Here is a 21879-nt window from a genome sequence, read left to right on the forward strand (position 1 = left end):
TGGAAATGGAAGGCATGCAAATCTGCTTCATGCATATTCATTAGGGCTAGCCTGAAAACCCGATTGGCCTAGTGGTCCTCCAGGACAGGGTTGGGAACCACTGCTCTATAGGACTCTCCAGTGATATTGTTATTGATAATTTCCTGGCTAAGGTAGAGCTCCCCACTAGTGCTGCCCAATTCACGATTCGAATCGGTTCACCGATTCACTTCAGATGAATCGATTTAAATTTTTTAAAAATTGGCTTCCCAATTTGGACCTCTCCCCTCACTCCATAAAGCAGGAGCGGCAGCGCTGCTCTTGCTGGTTGGCAGATGCCGCACCTGTTTTAGAGGGCAAGGAGGGGAGGGTCAGTCGGGAAGTGCTGCATTCCGGCTTCCCTCCTGGCCTCCCCAAAGGACTGCCCCCCCCCCCCCCGGAAGGCCTCCATGTTGCTCCTGGCCTCCCCGAACTGTTTACCTTATTGCTGGAGCCTGCAGCCGAAGATCGCGGTTGACGTCAGAGGCAGGATCGCAGTGGAGGAAACAGCTCAGAGTACAAAGATGCTGTAACTGCGATCTTCGGCTGCAGGCTTCAGCAAGAAGGTAAACGGTTCGGGGAGGCCAGGAGCAACACGGAGGCCTTCCCAGGGGGGGTGCGCAGTCCTTCGGGGGGTGCAGGCCTTCAAGGGGGAACAGGCCTTTAAGGGGGGGGACAGGCCTTCAAAGGGGGGACAGGCCAGGGATGGTGGCATAGGCCTTCAGGAGGGACAGGCAGGCCTTCGGGGGGCAGTCCTTCAGGGGGTGGGACAGATCTTGGGGGAGGTGCAGGCCTTTAAGGGGTGAACAGGCCTTTAAGGGGGGGTGCAGACCTTTAAGGGGGGGACAGGCCTTCAAAGAGGGGACAGGCCAGGAATGATGGCATAGGCCTTCAGGGGGAACAGGCAGGCCTTCAGGGGGGGGACAGACCAGAGAAACTGCCATATCAGGGAAACTATCCTGAGTTAAAGGAACTTATGGACACTTCTGAGCAACCTGTGCTAGAGTCAATGAAAGTGAGTTGACTTTTAAAACTTTTTTCTTTCTACTGTGTTTTGGGAATGCAGGGTTTGGCTTTACTGGCTTTATTGTGTGACCAGGAGCCATGAGAACTTTTCATTGAATTGAGGCTCACTAGGAGGGTGTGCCTTAGAAGAGAAAAAGTTTTGAGTTTGAAAGATTTTTCATTTGTGGTTTATTTTTTCCCTTGGTGCTTATGTATAAACTGTTTATTCAAAGCAAAATAAACTTACAAGTAAAAAATGCTGGCAGCCAGAACTTTCACAGAAGAAATAGTCAAGGTAAACTGGCAAATAGACAATAAAGTGGACAAAAGCAAAACCCAGGTCTTGGTTCTTATGACCCGGATTTTGGTACACAAAATAATACCCCACAGATCCCCCTAAACCACCCCCCACAACCCCCTAAAACCCCCCACAACCCCTCCCTCCACCCTGACCAATAAGCTGAAAATTGTGTAGAAACAGGACAAAGTAAGAGAAAAGAAAATGAAGATTGGTGACCAAGAGAGTGATCCTCAGGGAGTTATAGGGAGTTTAATGTCTGGCTGCAAAGTTTATGTGGAAGTCCCTGCAGATAGGGGTCCCATATGTCCAAGAATTTCTTCTTATGTTTGTTAGTACCCTTGGCATCCATTGCTTCCCAACACATCAGTTCCTGGATACTTATTCTCCATCCCCAAAATGAGAGAGCCTGGTCAGACATCCACTCCCTCAGAATGTCCCTTGTTGCTTATAAAGTAAAAGCAGCAAGTTCTATCAGGCAGGAACAACATGGATAAGTGTAAGGTGATGCATGTTGGTAACAAAAATCTTATACAAGAATACAGGATATCCTGGGCGGTACTTGGAGAGACTCCCCAGGAAAAAGACTTGGTCGACAAGTTGATGAAGCCGTCCGCGCAATGTGCAGCGGTGGCAAAAAGGGCGAACAGAATTCTAGGAATGATTAAGAAGGGATCACGAACAGATCGGAGAAGATTATCATGCTGCGGTACCGGGCCATGGTACGCCCTCACCTGGAATACTGCGTCCAACACTGGTCGCTGTGCCTGAAGAAGGACATGGTACTATTTGAAAGGGTCCAGAGAAGAGCTACTAAAATGGTCAAGGGGCTGGAGGAGTTGCCGTACAGTGAGAGATTAGAGAAACTGTGCCTCTTCTCCCTTGAAAAGAGGAGACTGAGAGGGGACATGATCGAAACATTCAAGATACTGAAGGAATAGACTTAGTAGATAAAGACAGGTTGTTCACCCTCTCCAAGGTAGGGAGAACGAGAGGGCACTCTCTAAAGTTAAAAGGGAATAGATTCCGTACAAACATAAGGAAGTTCTTCATCACCCAGAGAGTGGTGGAAAACTAGAACGCTCTTCCGGAGGCTGTTATAGGGGAAAACACCCTCCAGGGATTCAAGATGAAGTTAGACAAGTTCCTGCTGAACTAGATCGTATGCAGGTAGGGCTGGTCTCAGTTAGGGCACTGGTCTTTGACCTGGGGGCCGCCGCGGGAGTGGACTGCTGCGCACGATGGACCACTGGCCTGACCCAGCAGCGGAGCACAGTTACTTACCGTAACAGGTGTTATCCAGGGACAGCAGGCAGATATTCTTAACGCATGGGTGACGTCACCGACGGAGCCCCGGTACGGACCTTTTTAACTAGAAAGTTCTAGTTGGCCGCACCGCGCATGCGCGAGTGCCTTCCCGCCCGACGGAGGAGTGCATGGTCCCCAGTTAAGATAAGCCAGCTAAGAAGCCAACCCGGGGAGGCGGGTGGGACGTAAGAATATCTGCCTGCTGTCCCTGGATAACACCTGTTACGGTAAGTAACTGTGCTTTATCCCAGGACAAGCAGGCAGCATATTCTTAACGCATGGGTGACCTCCAAGCTAACAGAGAGGGAGGAGGGATGGTTGGCCATTAGGAAAATAAATTTTGTAACACGGATTGGCCGAAGTGTCCATTCCGTCTGGAGAAGGCATCCAGACAGTAATGAGTAGTGAACGTGTGAACTGAGGACCAAGTGGCAGCCTTGCAGATTTCCTCGATGGGCGTGGAACGGAGGAAAGCCACAGAAGCAGCCATAGCTCTGACCCTGTGGGCCGTGACAGCACCTTCCAGTGAGAGACCGGCCCGAGCATAACAGAACGCAATACAGGCAGCAAGCCAGGTGGAAAGCGTCCGTTTAGAGACAGGACGACCTAGACGGTTAGGATCGAATGTCAGAAAGAGCTGAGGGGACGAGTGGTGAGCCCTGGTACGGTCAAGGTAGTATGCAAGGGCGCACGCTTACAATCCAGCGTGTGCAACGCCTGTTCCCCAGGATGAGAGTGGGGTTTAGGGAAAAAGACAGGCAACACAATGGACTGGTTGAGGTGAAAAGCCGAGACCACCTTGGGAAGGAATTTAGGATGGGTACGCAGAACCACCTTGTCATGGTGAAAAACAGTGAACGGTGGATCGGCGACCAGTGCATGCAGTTCACTAACCCTCCTGGCAGAGGTGATGGCAACGAGGAAAAGCACCTTCCATGTTAGAAGTTTGAGCGAAGTTGTGGCAAGAGGCTCAAAAGGGGGTTTCATGAGGGCTGATAAAACCACATTCAGGTCCCAGACGACAGGAGGAGGCTTCAGAGGTGGTTTGACATTGAAGAGGCCTCTCATGAACCGGGAAACCAGTGGATGAGCCGTGAGAGGTTTTCCGTGGATAGGCTCATGAAACGCAGTGATGGCACTGAGGTGGACTCTGATTGAGGTAGACTTGAGGCCAGCAACGGACAGAGAGAGCAAATAGTCCAGTACAGTTTCCACCGCTAATGAGGTGGGATCGTGATGATGCAGCAGACACCAAGAGGAGAACCTGGTCCACTTCTGATGGTAACATTGGAGGGTGACCGGTTTCCTGGAGGCATCCAAAATGCGACGGACAGGCTGAGACAGATTCTCTGGAGAGGTCAGCCCGAGAGAAACCAAGCTGTCAGGTGGAGCGAAGACAGATTGGGATGCAGTAGAGACTGACGTTGCTGCATAAGTAGAGTAGGAAACACAGGAAGAGGAATGGGCTCCCTGGAGCTGAGCTGAAGCAGGAGGGAGAACCAGTGTTGACGAGGCCACCGAGGAGCGATGAGAATCATGGTGGCCCTGTTCCTGCGGAGTTTGGCTAACGTCCGCAACATCAGAGGTAGTGGAGGAAAGGCATAGAGGAACCGATCCGTCCAGTCGAGCAGGAATGCATCTATGGTTAGACGATGAGGAGAGAAGAGTCTGGAACAGAACTGGGGCAGCTGATGGTTGTGAGGCGCTGCAAAGAGGTCCACCTGCGGAGTGCCCCAGCGAGCAAAGATGGAGTGGAGTGTGGACGGGTTCAGAGTCCACTCGTGAGGTTGAAGAATGCGGCTGAGATTGTCGGCCAGGGAGTTCTGTTCGCCCTGGATATAGACAGCTTTGAGGAAGAGATTGCGGGCCGTGGCCCAGGTTCAGATGCGGGGAGCCTCCTGACAAAGGAGGCGAGATCCGGTGCCGCCTTGCTTGTTTATGTAGTACATGGCGACTTGATTGTCTGTGCACAGGAGAAGAACCTGAGGGCAGAGAAGGTGCTGGAAGGCTCTGAGAGCATAGAACATGGCTCTGAGTTCTAGGAAATTGATGTGATGTTGACGCTACTGAGGGGTCCAGAGTCCCTGGGTACGTAGATCTCCTAGGTGAGCTCCCCACGCATAGGGGGAGGCATCCGTGGTTATGATCATGGAGTGAGGGGGTAGATGAAAGAGTAGACCCCTGGAAAGATTTGAGGAGTTCAACCACCATTGAAGAGATTGCTGAAGAGACGATGTCACAGAGATGGGATGAGAAAGAAGATCCGTGGTCTGCGACCATTGGTTGGCAAGAGTCCATTGAGGTGTCCTGAGGTGGAGTCGTGCCAGAGGAAGCACATGTACCGTGGAGGCCATGTGGCCCAGGAGGACCATCATCTGTCGGGCAGGAATGGAGTGATGAAGGAGCACCTGACGACAGAGGTGGAGCAGGGTCCGTTGACGATCGGAGGGGAGAAACGCCTCATTAGTGTGGTGTCGAGAACTGCTCCAATGAACTGAAGTCGCTGTGTAGGAAGCAGATGCGACTTGGGGTAGTTGATCTCGAACCCCAGGAGATGGAAGAGCGAGATGGTGTGATGAGTGGCTTGCAGCACAAGCGGCGACGTAGGAGCTTTCACCAACCAATCGTCCAAGTAGGGGAACACCTGGAGGTTGTGAGACCTGAGGAAGGCCGCCACCACAATAAGGCACTTGGTGAACACCCTGGGCGATGAAGTGAGGCCAAAAGGTAGCACTTTGTACTGATAGTGACGGTGCTGTATCTGAAACCGTAGGTAGCGACGTGAAGTCGGATTGATTGGGATGTGAGTGTAGGCCTCTTTGAGGTCCAGGGAACATAGCCAGTCATGTTGAGAAAGAAGAGGGTACAGCGTGGCAAGGGAGAGCATTCTGAACTTCTCCTTGACCAGACATTTGTTGAGGTCCCTGAGATCGAGGATGGGACGAAGGTCTCCTGTCGTCCGCCCGATGCTCAGGACCCAAACACTGTAGGCACCAATTGTGTGGGTCAGTGAGGGAGATCGGGCGTGCACACCGCTGGCACTTCTTAAAACCCGGCTGCGGGGGCATGAATGGGAACACGGCCTCCGCAAAATCAAACCCGGAGGCTTGTATGATGGCAACAGGCCCCGCCGGGGCCGGCCTGAAAAATAAAGGAAAAAACAAAGGTTTTTTTTTTTTACAATTTAGAACGGAAAAGAAACCCGAAGGGAAAAAGAGAAAAAACAAGAAAATAACGCGAGCGGGAAGGCAAAAAGGAAGTTTTCAACGGCCGTTGAAACCACATGCGACTTCTTCGCTCCGCGGAAACGAAGAAACTGGGGACCACGCACTCCTCCGTCGGGTGGGAAGGCACTCGCGCATGCGCGGTGCGGCCAACTAGAACTTTCTAGTTAAAAAGGTCCGTACCGGGGCTCCGTCGGTGACGTCACCCATGCGTTAAGAATATGCTGCCTGCTTGTCCTGGGATAACAATTGTTATGTTCTTAACACTTTAAACCCTGAACCAGAGAATGTTTTGCTGTTTTGAAATTTTTGATTTTCTTTATTCATGCAAGTCTCTCGGGAGGAATTTGAGAATTGTGGGAGAGTTCACCAACTATCTAAAGTGCAGGATTATGGAAGTTTAAAGAAAACTATTTTGTTAGGTGGATTCACCAGATCTCCCTCCACCAGCTCCCAGGAGCTGATGGCCAGCTTCAAGAAGCATGTGATTCTGAGACATGTGAAGAATGTGAAGCCCTGAAGTTTGTTGCTTTTTTTTTTTTTTTGCTTGCTTGTGCTTCTCCACTTAGCAAGGTAAAAGAAGAATGAACTATTTATGAGATTCTGCTAGAGAAGGGCATAGTTCAGTAGTCCTTAAACTCGCAGCCCAGGGGCCACATGCGGCCCGCCAGGTACTATTTTGAGGCCCTCGGTGTGTTTATCATAATCATAAAAGTAAAATAAAACAGTTTCTTGATCATATGTCTCTTTAGCTATAAATTACAATATTATTATTAAGACAGCCAAAAGGAAAGATTTATAAACTATAAAGAGTTTTACCTCATACAAAATTGTCATTTCTTTAATAAGACATTAACTATTTTTTTCTGAGGCTCTTCAAGTACCTACAAATCCAAAATGTGGCCGTGCAAAGGGTTTGAGTTTGAGGCTACTGCTTCCCGATTTGCAAGAGAGAGGAAGCAACAGGAAAAAGTGAAAGAGGGAGAGGGGAGCCAAAAAGCAAGAGCAGAAAAGTGCACAAGGGGAAGAAGAGGCAGGAGACTACAGGGGGAATTGGCAAGAGTTATCTCCACCCACACCCAACGCTGATCACCGAAGCTCCCCCTTAAAAGGGAAGGGGCCAACAGCGCTCAGCCGTTTGTCACGTGAAGGCGAGCGTTAAAGGTGGTCGCCTTAGAGAGAGTGCCTTTGCAAAGGGCCTTGAAAAGGGATGAGCCACTGCTAAAGGAGAGCAGAAAGAGACCGCAGCAGGTGCAGAGGACACACAACCAGGCAGACACAGCAGGTACAGAGGACACACAACCACACACCGCTAAAGGAGAGCAGAAGGAGACCACAGCAGACGCAGAGGACACACAACCAGGCAGACACAGAGGACAGCAGGCGCTGAAGACAGCCACAGGCAGACACAGAGGACAGCAGGCACTGAGGACAGCCACAGCCAGGCAGGCACAGAGGACACAGCAGGTGCAGAGGACAGCCACAACAGACCGGCAAGCAGGCAGAAATGGAAGCAGTAAACGGAAGCAAGATGTTGAGCTACCCAGTTTTTTGCATCGTCTGCCATATGTATGACTACCTCCCCTCCGGGAGGTGGTCTTACGTATGCGCTCAATGCGGAGAACTGGAGAGCCTGAAGAAACAAGTCAGACTCCTGGAGGGGAGAATACTGGAACTGGAGGCACTTCAGGCAGCAGAGGAGGAAGACAGAGATGCAGAGAACGTCAAGATAGAGAAAGCAGAGAACAAGACAGAGGACACCATCGAGGGAGAAGTCTGAGAGCTGGAGAAGTTCATAGAGGAGGCATACAGGAAGGCCGTGGAAAATCACCAGCAACAGTGGAACTACCAAAAGACACCTACAGAGAGTGTGAACCACCCGACGGACAACCACAACGAAGAAATGGGTGACACAGCAGCGAGAATGAAGGATACGGAGCCTGTGGCAGGAGAGATGGACGTACACCAGGGACACGAACCTGCGACTGGAGAATCAAGAGAAGATAGAGAGGACAGCAATCGTGGGGGACTCCATCATCAGACAAGTCAACAGCCATATAGCAGGAGGAAGACTGGATCGGCTGGTGACCTGCCTACCGGGAGCCAAGGTAGAAGACATAGTGAGCCGCATTGACAGGATCATCGACAGTGTGGAAGAAGAAGATACGGCAGTGGTGATCCATGTGGGAATGAACAACATGAGCAACAGGAACTACAACAGGGAAGTACTGAAGGACCAGTTTTGGATGCTAGGAAGGAAGCTGAAGACCAGAACGCAGAGGATAGCATTCTCGGAGATCCTGCTGGTACCCAGGGCTGATGAGAAAAGGCAGATGGAGCTGCAAGCAGTCAACACGTGGATGCGGCACTGGTGTGAGGAAGAAGGATTCCATTTCGTGCGCAACTGGACGACGTTCTAGGGAAAGAGCAAGCTATATAGGAAGGATGGAATCCACCTCAGCAGAGAGGGAACGAGGCTACTTTCAAGCAACATCAAGAGAGAAGTTGAGAAGTTTTTAAACTAGGAAGAAGGGGAAAGCCGACAGTCGACTGAAAGAGAGGGAGTCGATGGTTCGGGAACTGGTATACCCGGGGGATACCGTGCAAGAAGACAGAGGGAATCACTTACCAGGTCACGGGCAAGACAGATCGAAAAGGACACAAGAGGGAAGGAAATGCAAGAAAGGAACAGGTTGCAAACTCAAGTGTATGTACATGAACGCAAGATGGGTGAATTAGAAGATATGGCACAAAAAGATAAAGTTGACATCATAGGCATCACGGAAACATGGTGGACCGAGGAAAACATCTGGGACACTATGGTACTGGGATACAAACTATATCGCAGAGACAGAGTGGCTCAAAAAGGTGGGGGCATTGTCATATATGTCAAAGAGGGAATTGAATCTACTGGAGAGAACACACCACAACTCACTGATAAGTTAGTCTCTATGGGTCAAAATTCTGGGAACAAATGGCCTGGAAACGAATATTGGCATCTACTACCGACCCCCAGGGCAGTCTGAAGAAATTGACAGAGAAATTACGTACGAGATTAAACGCAACTGCAAAGGAGGCAACGCAGTTATCATGGGTGACTCAACTATCCGGGAATAGACTGGAACCTAGGCACCTCTGGCTGCATTAGAGAGACCAAGTTCTTGGATGCTGTAGGTGATTGCTTCCTGGAACAACTAGTCAAGGAAAATACTAGATGAAATGCAATTCTGGACTTAATTCTAAATGGCCTGTGAGGACCAGCACAAGATGTAGAAGTAGAAGGGATGCTGGGAAACAGGGATCACAATATGATCCACTTCGATCTGGACGCAGGGGAGAAACATCGGTCCAAAACGACAGCCACGGCACTGAACTTCCGAAAAGGGAATTACGAAGGGATGAGACTTATGGTAGGGAAGAAGAGGATAAACACTGTAAAAACACTAGAGCAAGCTTGGTTCCTTTTTAAGGACACAGTCACCGAGGCGCAAAATTTATATATACCGCGTATCAAAAAGGAAAAAGAACAAAGAACCGGCATGGCTCACTGTAGAGGTGAAGGAAGAGATCAGAGACAAGAAAATTTCATTTAAGGAATGGAAAAGGTCAAAAACGGACAAAAACTGGAACAAGCACAAGCAACATCAATGCAGATGCCATAAGGCGGTAAAAGGGGCCAAAAGAGACTACGAGGAAAAAATAGCCAAGGAGGCGAAGAACTTCAAGCCGTTCTTTCGATATATTAAGGGGAAACGACCTGCAAAGGAAGCAGTGGAATCACTGGATGACCATGGAATAAAGGGAGCGCTAAAGGAGGACAAAGCAATCGCCGACAAACTGAACACATTTTTTGCATCTATATTTACCGAAGAAGATCTACACAGCATACCGGAACCCATCAGGCTATATGCTGGAAACGAAGACGGAAAGCTGACAGGATTGACGGTCAGTCTAGAGGAGGTGTGTAGGCAGATTGATAGGCTTAAGAGCAATAAATTCCCGGGACCAGATGGCATCTATCCAAGAATCCTCAAGGAACTGAAGGGGACCATAGCTGAACTGCTTCAACTAATAGCCAATCTGTTGATCAAATCGGGAAAGATTCCGGAAGACTGTAAGGTGGCAAATGTTATGCCGATCTTCAAGAAAGGTTCGAGGGGGAGATCCGGGAAACTACAGACCGGTGAGTCTGACTTCGGTACCGGGAAAGATGGTAGAGTTGCTGATAAAGGACCGCATCATTGATCACCTTGACGGACACAGACTGATGAGGACCAGTCAGCACGGTTTTAGCAAAGTCAGATCGTGTTTGACAAACTTGCTGCACTTGTTTGAGGGAGTAAACAGACAGATAGACAAGGGCGACCCGGTCGACATTGTATATCTAAATTATCAGAAGGCATTTGAGGAGGTTCCGCATGAAAGACTACTTCGGAAAATTGCAAGCCACGGAGGGTGAAATACTCACATGGATTAAAAATTGGCTGGAGCATAAGAAACAGAGTGGGGGTAAATGGACAATACTTGGACTGGAAAACATCACCAGTGGGGTGCCGCAGGGCTCAGTGCTGGGACCCGTGTTCTTCAACATCTTTATAAACGATCTGGACATTGGTTCGACAAGTGAGGTGATTAAATTTGCGGATGATACAAAGTTATTCAGAATAGTGAAGACACAGGGGGATTGCAAAGATCTGCAACATGACATAATCAGGCTTGAGGAATGGGCATCAACATGGCAGATGAGGTTCAACGAGGATAAGTGTAAAGTGATGCAAGTCGGTAACAAAAATCTCATGCACGAATACACGATGTCCGGGGCGGTACTTGGAGAGACCTCCCAGGACAGAGACTTGGGAGTTATGATTGACAAATCAATAAAGCCATCCATGCAATGTGTGGCGGTGGCGAAAAGGCGAACAGAATGCTAGGAATGATAAAGAAGGGGATCATGAACAGTTCGGAGAAGGTTATCATGCCGCTGTACCGGGCCATGGCGCACCCTCACCTGGAGTACTGCAGTCAGCACTGGTCGCCGTACATGAAGAAGGACACGGTACTACTCGAAAGGGTCCAGAGAAGAACGATTAAGATGGTTAAGGAACTGGAGGAGTTGCCGTACATTGAAAGATTAGAGAAACTGGGCCTTTTCTCCCTCGAACAGAGGAGATTGAGAGGGGACATGATCGACACATTCAAGGTACTGATGGGAATAGACTTAGTAGATAAGGACATGTTGTTCACCCTCTCCAAGGTAGGGAGAATGAGAGGGCACTCTCTAAAATTGAAAGGGGATAGATTCCGTACGAACGTAAGGAAGTTCTTCTTCACCTAGAGAGTGGTAGAAAACTGAAACGCTCTTCCGGAGTCTGTCATAGGAGAGAACACCCTCCAGGGATTCAAGACAAAGTTAGACAAGTTCATACTGAACCGGAACGTGCTCAGGTAGGGCTAGTCTCAGGGCACTGATCTTTGATCAGAGGGCCGCCGCGTGAGCGAACTGCTAGGCACGATGGACCACTGGTCTGACCAAGCGGCGGCAATTCTTATATTCTTATGCACTGATTCACTTTGGTGAATTGATTCATTTTCTTATAAAATTGGCCTCACCGATTCAGTGACTAATCCTCCTCCCCGCATACCTTCGGGCCTCCTAAAGCAGGAGTGGCAGCGAAAAGCCTGTCCTAAGCACTGTATCTTGCTGGCCATCCACTGCCGCTGCTACCCTTAGTTTAGGAGGCCCGATGTCAGAGTTCATGGTGTGGGGGTGTGGTGTCGATTGGGAAGTGCTCCATAGGGGCATAGGTGCTAGCAATGTGCACTCCCAATATTATGGGGACCTCCCATAACACGTTTCCCTTGACCCCAGGGCTTTAGGGGCTCCCCAAAGGGTGGCATGTTTTCCCCTTCTCTCCACCGTCGTCTAGCTTCCTGGTCTCACTTTAAAAATTAATTATGATCTGCAGAGGATCGCTGGTGCTGTAGGGATTCTAGCAGCCTGTCATTGGCCTCCGCTGCACGTTCCCTCTGCTGCAGTCCATCCCAGACCAAAACAGGACGTCGCATCAGAGGAGGGATGGGACCATAGCAGAGGGAACGTGCAGCGGAGGCTGATGGCAGCCTGTTAAAATTGTTACTGCACCAGCAATTCTCTGCAGGCTGTAATTCATTTTTAAAGTGAGACCGGGAGGCCTGGGGGTCGACGGGGAAAAGGGGGAAACATGCCAGCCATCAGGGGGCCCCCTGGTATAGCTATTGGAAGAACATGGAGGGAAGGGGCCCGAAGAGAGGGGCATATGCCGGACTTAGGGTGTGGCGAAGGGGGGGTGAAGGGGAAGAAATAATTGGTCTGAAAACAGGAGAGGGAGAGAGATGGTGGACAATGGGATGGAGGGAAAAGAAAGGGAGAGAAGTTGGACCCAAGGGGATGTGTGGAGGGAGGGGGGGATAGAGATACTGGATATACTGGATGGGAAGAGAAAGATTGAGATGGTGGACCCTGGGGTGGTAGGGAAGGAGGGAGAGATGCTGGCTGAAAGGGTAGTTGAGAAAAAGAGAAATGGTGGATCTGGGGATGGAAGGATCCATCGCTGTAGCCACTCTTTCATTCTTCAGGCTGCCAGCAGTGTGAGTGAAGTAAACACGCTGCCATGTGCGGCTGTAAGTTTGCCCTCTGCTACTGCTTCCTGGTCCCGCTTAGGCATGAAGCAGTAGCAGAGTGAAAGCAAGTGTACTGCCTTATCGGATCCCATGAAGGAGAGGAATGTAAGGGGGGGGGGGGACAGTGGCATACCAAGGGGGGGGCGGGAGGGGCGGTCCGCTCCAGGTGCCAGCCCTGAAGGGGTGCTCCCGGCCTTGCCGTTCAGTCCCCCCGCACCCCCGAAGGACCGCTCGCCCAACTGACCTTCCTGCACCACCTGTGAAGCAGCAAGCAGCAGGATCGTGAGGTCAGCTATCCCTGAGCTGCTTGGGCGCTGCTTCCTGCGCCACGGTCCCGCCCCTCCTCTGATGTCAGAGGAGGGGCGGGAACGCGGCGCAGGAAGCAGCGCCTAAGCAGCGCAGGGATAGCTGACGTCGCGATCCTGCTACGGATGCTTCATAAGTGGTGCAGGAAGGTCAGTGGGGCGAGCGGTCCTTCGGGGATGGTGGTGGTGGTGGTGGGGACTGAACGGCAAGGCCAGGAGCATAGGTAGTGCTGCTTCATAGGTGGTGCGGGGAGGCCAGGGTGGCGAGCGGTCCTTCGGGGTGGGGCGGGCAGGCAGGCAGGCATTCAAGGGGGAGGGGGGTGACAGGCAGGCAGGCCTTCAAGGGGGGGGGACAGGCCTTCGGGGGGGGGTGCAGACCTTCAGTGGGGAGGGACAGGCCTTCAAGGGGGGGGCAGGCAGGCTTTCAAGGGGGGACAGGCCTACAAGGGGGTGGGCAGGCCTACAAGGGGGTGGGACAGGCCTTCAGGGGGGTGCAGGACCTCGGGGGAGGTGCAGGCCTTCAAGGGGGGGGACAGGCCTTCAAGGGGGGGGACAGGCCTTCAAGGGGGGGACAGGCCTTCAAGGGGGGGACAGGCCTTCAAGGGGGGACAGGCCTTCAGGGGGGGTGCAGACCTTCAAGGGAGGGACAAGCCTTCAAGGGGGGGATAGGCAGGCAGGTCTTCAAGGTGGGGGGGACAGGCCTACAAGGGGGAGGGACAGGCCTTCAAGGGGGGGACAGGCCTACAAGGGGGGGACAGGCCTTCAAGGGGGGGACAGGCAGGCAGGCCTTCAAGGGGGGGGACAGGCATAAAAGGGGGGGGACAGGCCTACAAGGGGGTGGGACAGGCCTTCAAGGGGGGGACAGGCCTTCAAGGGGGGACAGGCCTTCAGGGGGGGTGCAGACCTTCAAGGGAGGGACAAGCCTTCAAGGGGGGGATAGGCAGGCAGGTCTTCAAGGTGGGGGGGACAGGCCTACAAGGGGGAGGGACAGGCCTTCAAGGGGGGGACAGGCAGGCAGGCCTTCAAGGGGGGGACAGGCATAAAAGGGGGGGGACAGGCCTACAAGGGGGTGGGACAGGCCTTCAAGGGGGGGACAGGCCTTCAAGGGGGGACAGGCCTTCAGGGGGGGTGCAGACCTTCAAGGGAGGGACAAGCCTTCAAGGGGGGGATAGGCAGGCAGGTCTTCAAGGTGGGGGGGGACAGGCCTACAAGGGGGAGGGACAGGCCTTCAAGGGGGGGACAGGCCTACAAGGGGGTGGGACAGGCCTTCAAGGGGGGACAGGCAGACCTTTAAGGGGGGACAGGCCTTTGGGGGGGACCCTGGTTTAGAAGTACACGGAGGGAAGGGGGTGTTCAAAGAGACGTGCATATGCCAAACTTTGGGGGGGGGGGATGAAGAAATAATGGGTCTGAAAATAGAGGAGAGGGAGAGAAATGATGGACCATGGGATTTAGGGAGGGAAGGAACTGAAAGGGAGAGAAATTGGACACAAGGGATGGTGTGGAGGAGGGATAGAGATACTGGATAGGAGGGTAATTGGGAAAAGAAAGGGAGAGATGGTGGACTCTGGGGTGGTGGGGAAGGAGGGAGAGATGCCGGATGAAAGGGTAGTTAAGAAAAGGTGGATCTGTGGAGGGAGATGAAAAAAAGGAAAGATACCAGACTTCCTGGGGAGGGAAGGGAAATGGAAAGGGAGGACAGAGTTGGCAGATGGATGGTTAGCACGCAGAAAGAAGAAAGAAGGAGACCCTGGCAAGCAAGTTATCAGAAGAAAACCAGAGCCTTGGACCAACAAGATTTGAAATATAACCAGACAACAAAAGGTAGAAAAATTAATTTTATTTTCTGTTTTGTGATTATAATATGTCAGATTTGAAATGTGTATCCTGACAGAGCTGGTGTTGGACTGCAAACGTGAGCTAGGACTTAACAGAGAGAGGAAAAGTCCTTTTTGTTTCTTTATTTTATTTACACCACAGCGCCAGTGTGGTTAGGAGAAGCCAAAGGGGGTGAAAAAGCTATAAAACCCACCAGGAGTTTTGAAAAAAATGACCCAACTGGGCAGGAAAATCGAATTGAAAACCAATTCAATAGGCTGAATCAAATCGAAATTTTTTTTCCTGAATCTGGCAGCATTAGTTTGCGCTACTGTCTTAGACTTTAGGACCTGGGATTGGGGAGAGATGGCATCCTCAGTACTTTATAATGCAAGTGAAATGAGGATTTGGTCAGACTTTTGAAGGGTCTGCAGAAAAAAAATATTGTATAGGCCGGGGACATGAAACAGCAGGAAATGGGAAGTTTTCTTCCTTCTATTTTTGTGAATGGAAAGGCTGAGGATGTCAGAGAGTTCAGTTAAAATATGTGCTTTATAAGAAAATATAATAATGTGTTTTATAAAGTTTATAGCATAGCTGGCCTACCCAGTGAGGTGTTTCTAGTGGTGGTGGTGGCAGCGTGTCAATGTGTTGAGAGGAAGAGGTGGTCTGGGAAATTCTGCTGAGCAAACTTCAGGCCCATTTCCACCCCCCAGTTAGTCCACTCCACTCAACTGGTTCACACACTGAGTGGGTCTTTGGGTGTTGTGTTGGGATCTCTTCCAGTGGTTTATCAGTATCTCCTTCTGGTCCAAGGAAGGAAACATTGTTATCCTTAGCATTGACCTACAGAATATGTTTGTAACAGCGCTGCTTGTGTGGCATTAGGCTATGTAGTGATCGAAAGAAAAAAACAGACCTTTGCACATTTTTGCACTATATGGTGGGTGTATGAGGAGATTCACATTTCCTGCACAGCTAAGTCCATGTGAAGTTACCTTGTGCTGTATTTGACATCTAGCAAGGTCTCTGTTTGAAAGGAAAGATCTAAACTTAAAAATGAAGTGGCCAGAAGTTATGGTAAAAGCAGATAGTGTAGCTGGTTTTAAGAAAGATTTGGACAAATTCCTGGAGGAAAAGTCCATAATCTGTTATTAAGACATGGGGAAAGTGTCTGCTTGCCCTGGATCGGTAGCATGGAATGTTGCTACTCTTTGGGTTTTGACCAGGTATTAGTATCCTGGATTGGCTACCATGAGAATGGGCTACTGGGCATGATGGACCATTGGTCTGATCCAGTTAGGCTATTCTTATGTTATGTTCTCATCTGTAGGGGCCTTTGTTTTCACTTCTTATTTTAATGTATTTTTTTTCTGGGAACTTATCAGTGTTTTTTATAATGGGAACAAAAATGGAAGAGAATTAATGTGTATGGGATGAGGGGGTAACTAATTTCTTCAGCTAAATAATTCAATCCACTTCAAACAGACATAGGAGAACTCATGCACCATTCACACACCCTCCAACCAAAAACGTCAAAAGAAAAAAACTATTCGACAACCTCCTAGCCATTCGAGCTGCAACACTTGACCCCCACCCTACAACCAATTGACATCGACCACGTACTGCAAAACTTTCAAAAAGAAATAAAAACCCTTCTATTCAAAAAACACAAAAAACCGAACTAACACAATCAGAACTGTCCCAAGCATCACCTGCAACTACTCCATAAGTACTTCTGATGTCATGACAATTCAGACATAATTTATGTTATGTTATGTTTGGAATATAAGAAAATTTTCACTGCCTGTTTCTATTCTGACCATTTATTCCGTTTCATGGTCATTACAAAAAATATTTTTTGACATGGGTGGGGGGTGTCAAAAAATGATGGGCCCCGGGTGCCACATACCCTAGGTACGCCACTGGGGGGGGGAGGACATTGGAGAAATGCTGGACTGCAGAGATGGAGACAAAAAAAGGAAAGGTTCCAAATCTTCACGACGGAGCTCTGTCGAGTGGTGATAAGTTCGAGTGGTGATAAGTTTCCATTGGTGATATTTTCCAGCATGCGATTTTGATATCGCTCGATTTTTGACTTATATTTTTTATATTTATGACTCCTGCGTGTGTGTGCTTGGGATTTCGTATATTTTGTGATTCCGGATGTATTTTTTGTAGTGCTTGTGCTTTATCATGTGTAGCAGTGAATAGTGTTAGGTCGCTTTGACTTTTTCACTGGGACACTCAATTTTGTTCATATGTCTGTTTATTTTTCTTATTTTGTTAAGTTTTGCATTGGGTCAGTCTTTAGAGAGTGTATGTTTTTTGTATGCCTTTATTTCCCTTCTTCCTTGGTGTTAAGTCTGGTATTTCCATTGGGAGTATGATTTTTTTCACAGTTGATTAATTTCACTGTGGACTATATGATGTATGAGGCAATTTTCATTTAGACCTATGTCTGGTGCTGGTCACCTCTGAGATTTTGCCTGAGCCAGAGATTCTCGTTATCCACGAAGAGCTCATACTGATGTCCACCTTTTTAAAGGTTGTTTCCTCCCATTGAGTGATTGTTTTGTCAGACTTACCATCCAAGGATTTAGGTGTTTCAGCCAATTCTTTAGTGATGCTTTTCCTAGGAGAGTATTGGCTATTATTTAAAGGGTTCTTTCATTTTGATGAACTAAAAGTAACATTTTGAATTTGTGTGGTGTTTTTTTTTTTTGTGAAAGCCAGAATAAAACATCACTCCTCTTTTGTGACAGTTATCAACTGTTCCATTCTATTTGTTTTTCTTTATAAACTGCAAGATATCACCTTGGCAGAGTTTTTCCCCTTTTTGAGGAAGCACGCAGAATTTGTTTATGGTGTCAGCCGTGTTTCCCTCGAGTATCGAGGTTCATGCTCTGACCAGCGCTCCGAGACCGGGGAAACACTGTGGCAGTGTCCGGGGTCGAGGATATATAGGGTTGGGGATGCAGAACTCAAGGTAAGAGGAGTTGGGAGTTCAAAACAGTCTCTAAGAGGTGGGCTTTTAACTTGGACTTGGACACTACCAGAGACGGAGCCTACCATAGGGATTTGGGCAGTTTGTTCAAGGCATACGGCACAGCAAGATAGAAGGGATGGAGTCTGGAGTTGGCAGAGGAGGAGAAGGGCATAGATAGGAGGGACTTACTAGCTGAGTGTAGCTTGGGGGGGAGGGGGTAGGGGGACATAGGGGAGAGAAGTGAAGAGAGATAATGAGGAACAGCCGAGTGAATGTATTTGTAGGTCAGTAAGGAGTTTGATTTCTATTTAGAAACGGATGGGAAACTAATGAAGTGACTTTAGGAGAGTGGTAACGTGAGTATAGCGTCTGTCATGGAATATGAGTCATGCAGCTGAATTCTGGACATATTGAAGGGGAGATAGATGGTTGAGCCCCTCTGAGACGATGCCGGGGTGCGGGATACCGATCGATGTCGAATCGGTGATCTCGACCCGGACTCCCTAGGCGAGAGCCTGGGACCTCGGCTCGGAGCCCCTGTCCGAGGGGGAGTTAGGAGGATGTGAGGGTTGGAGAGTGATAACTCAGTCACCTTCAGCGGTCCTGTACGGGGCGTCGGTGAATGGCCTCGTAGTGTTGGAGAACTCCGGGCCTTCTTAGAGGTACGGCGGTTTGAGGTTTCGGTCGTTTTAGCGCGACGCTTTGCCCCGCGGCGGTCCGTGGAGGGAGAGCGTCTCGAGTGCCTCGGGGAGGAATCCGAGGAGGATGGAATGCGGCGAAGCTGGCGCACTTTGCCCCGAGGGGGCTCGACGCGAGGCTCAGGCTGGTCTGGCGCTCGCGAGGTCGGGGCCGGTTGTAGATGGGCAAGTGCAGCGGACAGCTCCGACGAGATCATCGCCCGGAGCAAGTCCTGGAAAACGGGCACGGACAGCATCGAGGGCATGTCCGGTGCCTCGGTGCACTCCACCGTGGGCGACCTCGTATCAGAGTATTCCCGTGTGGTGGAGGCACGGCCTGAAGGCTTGGAAGGCTTTGCCGGGGCTGAAAGCATGGGGCTTCCACCATGCGTCGCCGGCGTCCTCGAGGCTGGCTTCTTCGCTGGTGCGGAACCTGAAGAAGGAAGAGGAGACTTACCCGGGGCCGAGGCTTTTTGCTGTCCCGAAGTCTTCGGGGTTGAGTCTCGAGGTGGTGCCGAGGTATTCGGGGCCAAGGTCAAGGCCGGGGCCGAGGCCGGGGCCGACCTCGAGGCCAAGGTAGTGGGTTGGTCGGCGGTGAAAAGGTCCGCCATGCGGGCTTTTCTTTGACAAAGGGCCCGGTTCTGAAAAGTAGCGCACTGGGGGCAGGAGTCGGTTGGATGGGCGGCCCCCAGGCAGAGGATGCACCGGCGATGCGGGTCTGTGATGGAAAGAAGCCGCTCACACCGGGTGCACTTTTTAAAGCCGGTCAAAGGCCGGGACATAGAAAAACGAAACTGGCCGAGGCCCAAGTAGCCACACGGCCGCGGCGACCCGGAAGCCTCTGGGTTGGTCAAAATGAAGCAGGAACAGATAAAAAATGGATAAAAAACGCGCACAGCGACTAAATCAATAAAAATAAGAAAAATTTGCGGTGCTAGAAGGCAGTTGGGGCAGAGCCTAAAAAAACACGTCTTCTTTGCTCAGCGGAAAATTTTGAACTGGAGGCCACGAGGAGGAGATGCGCCCTCTAGTGGAGCAGGAAGGCACGCATGCGTGGAGCAGCAGAGCAAACTTAAAATCTTCAATCAAGTTTGCTTGAAAAAGCTGTCCGCATCGGGGCTCCGTAGATGACGTCACCCACATGTGAGAATATCATGCCTGCTTGTCCTGGGATAAAAAATTTTCTACCACACTGAAAAAGATTAGTCCTAATTGTGCAGTTCCTTTTTTAATTACCTTGTCATGTGATCCTTAGGATTGGCGGAGGGGAAGCCAGCCAATGCAAGTAGGCTAGTGGGGTTTCTCAATTGGACCAGCAGGGGTGATATGCTGAGAGCCAAATATTTGGCAATCATAATTTCTGAGCTCTGACAGATCTGTTGTGTTACCCACTTGTGTGCCTGATCATTCCTTTTAATGAACAACAATGGTATGTTTACTTTATGTGTTTAAATTATATATTCACTGGTTGACTGACTATATTGATTGCCATTTTTTTTCTAGATATTAGTTGTATATTAAAGACATTTTTGGCATGTGTAGTAAAGAAGGAATGATCTTAGAAAGATGAATAAATGACTCAATGTTGCTCACTCAAAGAATTATTAAGAAAATTAATTTACATTACATTACATTCATTTCTTTTATTCCGCCAATACCTTGGGATTCTAGATGGATTACAAAAGGATGAGATTTTGGTCATATCCAGAAGATTGGTTGGAACATTTATAGTTTGGTGATAGAGTGAGGTTATTGATTGTGTCAGGATTTTGTCTTGACATATTTAATGCATTACCTTTAAGCCTGCAACCTATTGGCACTAGAGCAGATTTACTGTTTAATACAATATCACTTATGTTTGTTTTACTTATTGCAGGAATTGGATTGGCATTGGCAGCTGCAGTGAAAGGGTACCGTTGTATCATCGTCATGCCAGAGAAGATGAGCATGGAGAAGGTCAGACTGTTGTATGAAGGAGTATAAAATAACAAATTATATACCTGGGCCTTGGGGATAAGACTGTAGCATAGTGAACTTCGAAATGTGCCTGTTTAAAGTGGTTGCAAAAGTTATGTTTGATGTTAGCTCAAAAGTCAGATATGAACGTCTAATCTTTGGATACCGAATATAGATCTTAAGAGTTGACAATAAACCTTTCAAAGGAGACATTGAGCTCGATATTCAGTGACACTTATTTGGGTAGGAATGTCTTCTACTCTCTACTCTAAGGGCTAGATTTACTAAAGTCAGCGATCGTCGCTAAACCTGTTTTCAGAGGTTTAGCAACAATTGCTGCTAATCGACCCGATTCACTAAACGGCTTACCGCATGTTTTTCTCCTTGATCACCCATTTTCCAATCCAGCCATGCAAATTAGTAAAACCCCATGCAAAATAGAAAAGCGATTGATTCACTTACATTGCTTGGCTATTTAGCATCGGGTTTTACTGATCCTAAAACCTGATTACTGTAGATCTGTTTTGTTTGGGGGGGGTTTTCAATAGCACAGATATTTTGTGTGTATTACACACACACAAAATATCTGTCCCCCCAAAAAAAGAAGAAAAAAAATCCTCCACCACTGCCGAGGCCCTCCCCAACAACCCCCAACAATCGTGCGCCCTCCCTTCCCCAGACATATTGCGGTGACCCACTCAAACCTAAAACAAATGGCAGGAGGGATGTCCACTCCCTCCTGCTATGAAGGACCTTACCCCTCCACCCCGAAGAAAAAGGCAGGAGGGATGCCCACTCCCTCCTGCCCCAAAGGCTCATGCCCACTCCCTGAAAAAATGGCAGGAGGGATGCCCACTCCCTCCTGCTATGAAGGACCTCACCCCTCCACCCTGAAGAAAAAGGCAGGAGGGATACCCACTCCCTCCTGCCACCAGTAGCCCCCATCCCCCTCCAGGCCCACCTTTGACGTTGGGAGGAGGAGGTACTGAAAACAGCTCCTGCTCCTCTGCAACAACACTGGGCCTTAGGCATCATTTGATGCACGGGGAGGGGCCTATGGCCCTGATTCTAATGTCTGATTGGCAAAGTGAATTGAAAAATAAATTGACATTATGTTTGCATGCAGTGAATGGCTGGATGGTTTGCCATAAATTGGTTTTGAACCTTACCAAAACGGAATTGTTATCAGTGAATAGAACATAGGATCTATCATGGCCTGATGTCATTGAGATAGATAATATAAAGATTTCATTTCGGAGAAAAATCAAAATTTTGGGTGTTTGGTTAAATTCAGTGCTGTATGAATGAACAAGTGCTGAGTGGTGTTAGATTTTTTTTTTTTTTTTTTCAAATGTGGCTTTTAAGCAAGTTGAAACCAATGTTACCACCCTATGATTATGACGGTCTATTGTCCCTGCCGGGCCTTACAATCAGAGGAGACAAGGTGCCTATCTGTAGAAAGGGTTCAGCAAATGAAATTTACAAATACTAGAGCAATAGCCATTTCAATAGCAGGAGTGACATTTGGGGAAAACTTGGTTGGCCAATTGAGATTAATTAACGATGTTCAGAGTTTTAAAAGACTTAAAAACGTAACTTTTTGTAGAAGCTTTTTATTTAG

At 49.2% G+C, this 21879-nt stretch overlaps 1 protein-coding gene across 4 annotated transcripts in view; it reads left to right on the forward strand.

Annotated features, from left to right (window-relative positions):
- CBS (cystathionine beta-synthase) overlaps positions 1-21879 on the forward strand; it is a 370635-nt gene that overhangs the window by 66180 nt on the left and 282576 nt on the right. For all 4 annotated transcript variants that reach the window (XR_004539237.1, XM_033942214.1, XM_033942217.1 and 1 more), the window contains exon 5: positions 20179-20258. Coding sequence is in view for 3 of the 4 variants with exons in the window: in XM_033942214.1 (XP_033798105.1) it covers positions 20179-20258 (80 nt within the window). In the remaining variant the exon portion in view is untranslated. The remainder of the gene's footprint in view (positions 1-20178; positions 20259-21879) is intronic.

Source organism: Geotrypetes seraphini, chromosome 4 (genome assembly GCF_902459505.1).
Source record: "Geotrypetes seraphini chromosome 4, aGeoSer1.1, whole genome shotgun sequence".
NCBI classification, from domain to species: Eukaryota; Metazoa; Chordata; class Amphibia; order Gymnophiona; family Dermophiidae; genus Geotrypetes; species Geotrypetes seraphini.